General features: G+C 29.5%; 1 protein-coding gene across 1 annotated transcript; it reads left to right on the plus strand.

Moving 5' to 3' along the window:
- Window positions 1–3,007: 3,007 nt before the first annotated feature.
- Window positions 3,008–3,664, plus strand: LOC136081503 (uncharacterized). Its single transcript, XM_065798824.1, has one exon. It carries the CDS (start codon window positions 3,008–3,010, stop codon window positions 3,662–3,664), a length of 657 nt encoding a protein of 218 aa, XP_065654896.1.
- The last annotated feature ends 725 nt before the right edge of the window (window positions 3,665–4,389 follow it).

Below are 4,389 nucleotides of genomic sequence, written 5' to 3' on the forward strand. Positions count from 1 at the left end.
CACTACCATCTAAAGCTTATATTTTAGTTGAAGGGACACTTCTTAAAAATGGTGGTACAGCTTATGCTAATACAGATGTAATATCTTTAATAAATAATGGTATCATGTACCTATTCGATAGGATATCATATAAATTATCATCTACAGATGTATAGACAATTGATAATCCAGGTGTAGCTACAACAATGCTTGGATTGTTAAAATATTCTAACAACTTTCAAGTTTCAAAGGGATTAAATCAATTATGGTATAAAGATTTCTCAACAACAGCATCGCTAACAGATAACGTTGGATTCGCAATTAGGCAAGGAGTAATAATACAAAAACCAACTACAAAGTGAGCATTTTCAATTCGTATACCTTTAAACCATATTTTTGGTTTCTGCGATGATTATGACAAATCTGTTTTTGGATTTATACAAGCATTAACTCTTACTAGAGGAAGTGACAATAATGCCATATTTAGAGCTAATAATGTAGTTGCTGGTAAAGTTGTTCTTGATAAATTAGCATTATACATTCTACAGTTAGATCTATCATTTAAACAAGAATGTAAACTTCTCAGTATGATATCATCAAAAGTAACAATCCAATCAGCTTATAGAGAGCGTCGTCTTAATAGTATAGCAGTACTACAAACTACATCATTTAATTGGCAACTTAGTCCAAAGGCATCTTCTGAAAGACCTAGATGTGTCATTGTTGGATTTCAAACAAATAAGCTCTTAGATCAAACAACAAATCCTTCATTATTCGATCATTGCGACTTGCAAAATATGCAAGTTGTTGTTAGTAATAAAAATTATCCTGAACTTAACTATAATCTATCATTTCCAAATATGAAGTATTCATTAGCTTATGGTACTGCATCTGATTTTAGTGAAAAATTTTATGGAACTAGTAACTTGATTACAAATGGAAACATTCTATATACTGAATATAGAGATTTATTTCCAATTATGGTTTTTGATGTTAGTAATCAAAGAGAAAGGTTAGATTCATCAATAGTAAATATATCAATTAATACAACATTTAATACTGCAGTACCAGCAAATACTATGGCATATGCTCTTGTAATATCAGATAAATTATTAAACTTTCAATCAGATGGAAACAGGCTTACTCAAACTCATTAATTTTATATAAAAATAAATTAAAAAAATTTTTTTCTTTATATAATAAAAATGTATTATACTAGAAAAGATTTACAAAATCTATTGATAGAAAATGATATAACAAAAACATCAGACAACTATATAACATTATTAATGCTAGTTATAGATAATAAGTTGATAGATAAAGATAAAATAATGTCAAAAGTAGTAGAATCAACTGATGAAAAAAGGCCTGTTGATCGTCCTAGAATTCATGAAGTAAAAGGAGAAAATGTCGATAAAAGACCTGTTGGTCGTCCTAGAATACACGAGATAAAAGAAAAGAAAAAAGAAATAGATCCAAAATATGAAAGATTGAGATCAATTAAGAAAAAGCCAGTCACTATTAAATTAACAAACGTAGATACAGGCGAAGAAATAGTATACAAATCATTATATAGAGCTATGAAAGAAACTAAACATGGATATGAATATTTTGAATCGCGTTGTGGAAAGGTTGATAATGGATATAAGATTGAAGTATTCAATTCTGAAAAGTTAAAAAAAATGTAAAAAAAATTCTACACTGTAAAAATATTTTTTTTTAAATTGAATAAAAAAAATATTTTATATATAAAATAATGGCATTTATAACAATTGAATCATTTGATATTAAAAATTTATTTGTAAAAAATATATTCAAAGCTGATAAGCCAGTTCCATATCAAAAATTACAACTTGCATATAAATATCCAACAGGTGCTGGTCCTGTTCTCATTAAAACATTACCTTATTTTTCCTATGGTGTGTGTGAAAATAGAGATTTTAAAAATGATAAACTTAATGGTTATTCAATGTCATTTGCATGTGATAAAGAAAAATCTGATAAACAAGAAAAGTTTATTGCAATGATTGAATCTATTGAAAAATTTTGTAGAGAAATTTTGAAGTATATAAAAATAAGATAAAAAAATCTAAAGTTAATCTTGCTAATTTAAAAATTTTAAGATATAATGCAGATAAACCTCCAATAATATATGGAAAGTTATTTACAAGTAATAAAAATTTAGAAATAACTACAGTTTCCCGTCGTAGAAAAACTAAAAGTGAAGTAAATCCTTCGAATCCATGCAAAGTAAATCCTTCGGATCAATGCAAAGTAAATCCAAAGGATACTGTAAAATCACTTGTTATAGCTTCACCTTATGATTATATCAAACAAAGATGTGAAGCTATTGGATGCTTAAAGATTGAAGGTATTTTTATTGGTTCAATGATAGAGTCAATACAAGTTAAACTTCAAGAAGTAGTTGTTGTTAAAAAGGTTTCTAATTTTACTAGTATAATGAACGATTTAGATTTAGGAAGTGAATCAGATGATGAGTTGTAAAATATTTAATAATCTAAAGATTTAAAAAATATATAAAAATGGGAGATAAAGCTATGGAATTTTATAGAATGTATAAGCCTACGCCATGCAGTTTGTATTGGAAAAGAGAAGAAATAAATAATAATTTAAAAGATTTAAAAAAATCTTGCTATATAAAAAATGGAAAACATAATTCTTATGGATCCGAAAGACCTACTTCGAATGGGTCTGAAAGACCTACTTCGTACGGGTCTGAAAGACCTACTTCGTACGGGTCTGAAAGACCTACTTCGCATGGGTCTGAAAGACCTACTTGACGAACCGATTCCATACATATCATCAGAAATATTAACTCCTGAACCTTTTGTATATAGAATAACAACTGTTCAAAATGAGAGACTACTTGAAAAACTGAGTTAGAGGATGGGGGTGTGTATAATATTTTATATGAAATTTATCATATGAAATATTTTAACAAGAAAATAAATTTTGAAAAATGATATAAATAAATTTTTTATAATAAAAAATATCTTTCATATATAAAATGGAAAACGATATGAATAGCAAAAAAGTTAAAGAATTAAAAACAATCGCTAAAGAGCGAGAAATTAAATATTATTATAATATGCGAAAAAGTGATCTTATTAATGCATTATCTCAAATATCAGTTCCTGCTGCACGTCCTGTAAGACCAGTTCCTGCTCCACGTCCTGTAATACCAGTTTCTGCTCCACGTCCTGTAAGACCAGTTCCTGCTCCACGTCCTGTAAGACCAGTTCCTGCTCCAAGTCCTGTAAGACCAGTTCCTGCTCCAAGTCCTGTAAGACCAGTTCCTGCTCCACGTCCTGTAAGACCAGTTCCTGCTCCACGTTCTGTAAGACCAGTTCCTGCTCCACGTCCTGTAAGACCAGTTCCTGCTCCACGTCCTGTAAGACCAGTTCCTACTCCACGTCCTGTTGTTCAAGGATCTATCTTTGAAGAACCAATTCCACCATCTGTTTCATCACCTGTTTTAACACCTGGATTATTTTCAAGGTTTGTAACAGCTGTAAACGATGTTGTTGTAAACAGTTATGACAATACTCTCAATTGGATAGATCCATACGTTCCAAATGTGCTGAAGAAAAAATTGAGTGATACAATAGACGGAGTCAAAAAAAGAATAGAATCTCTTAAATTGATCGTATTCAACAAGACGTAAAATAAGATTGAGTTTAAAGTATCACAATCAGCAGTTAAAAATGTGACAAAACAATTTACAGTTAAAGGTGTAGATGGATATGATGCAGTCTTTCATTAAAGATGTTAAGAAAAATGCAATTAAAATACTAAATAAAAATGGAGGATCAAAACTGAATATAGTTATCACTTGTGAAATGGAGAAGACGAGTATTACAACAGGAAAACCTATAACTGCAGTTGTCCCAAAAGTCAGTTTACCCTTTACGCATTTCAAAAGATAATGATCGTCAACATTTAATAGATTTATTATTAATCTCAAATAGTGAAACCAATCGTTACTGCTTAATAAAAAGTTTGAGCAAATTACTTTCTTCACAATCCAAGAAAAAATGTACTATTCACTATTGTAGAAAATGTTTACTTGGATACAACTCTGAAGAATCATTATCTAAACATAATTGTAATACACATGATTCAGTTAGAATTAAACTTCCTAATCGAGGTTCAACAATGCAATTTGTTCATCATAATAGGTCGATGAGAGTACCATTTGTTGTGTATGCAGACTTTGAAAGTTTTGTTAAACCCATTAATACTTGTACACCAAATCCGAATGAATCTTATACTAAACAGTATCAAAAGCATACACCTAGTTCGTTCTGCTACTACATTAAATGTTTTGATGAAAATTTTTATCAAAGCAGTCCAGTCACATTTACTGCAAGTAGTGAAACAGATGATGTT

The sequence above is a fragment of the Hydra vulgaris genome, chromosome 06, assembly GCF_038396675.1.
Source record: "Hydra vulgaris chromosome 06, alternate assembly HydraT2T_AEP".
Taxonomy (NCBI): domain Eukaryota; kingdom Metazoa; phylum Cnidaria; class Hydrozoa; order Anthoathecata; family Hydridae; genus Hydra; species Hydra vulgaris.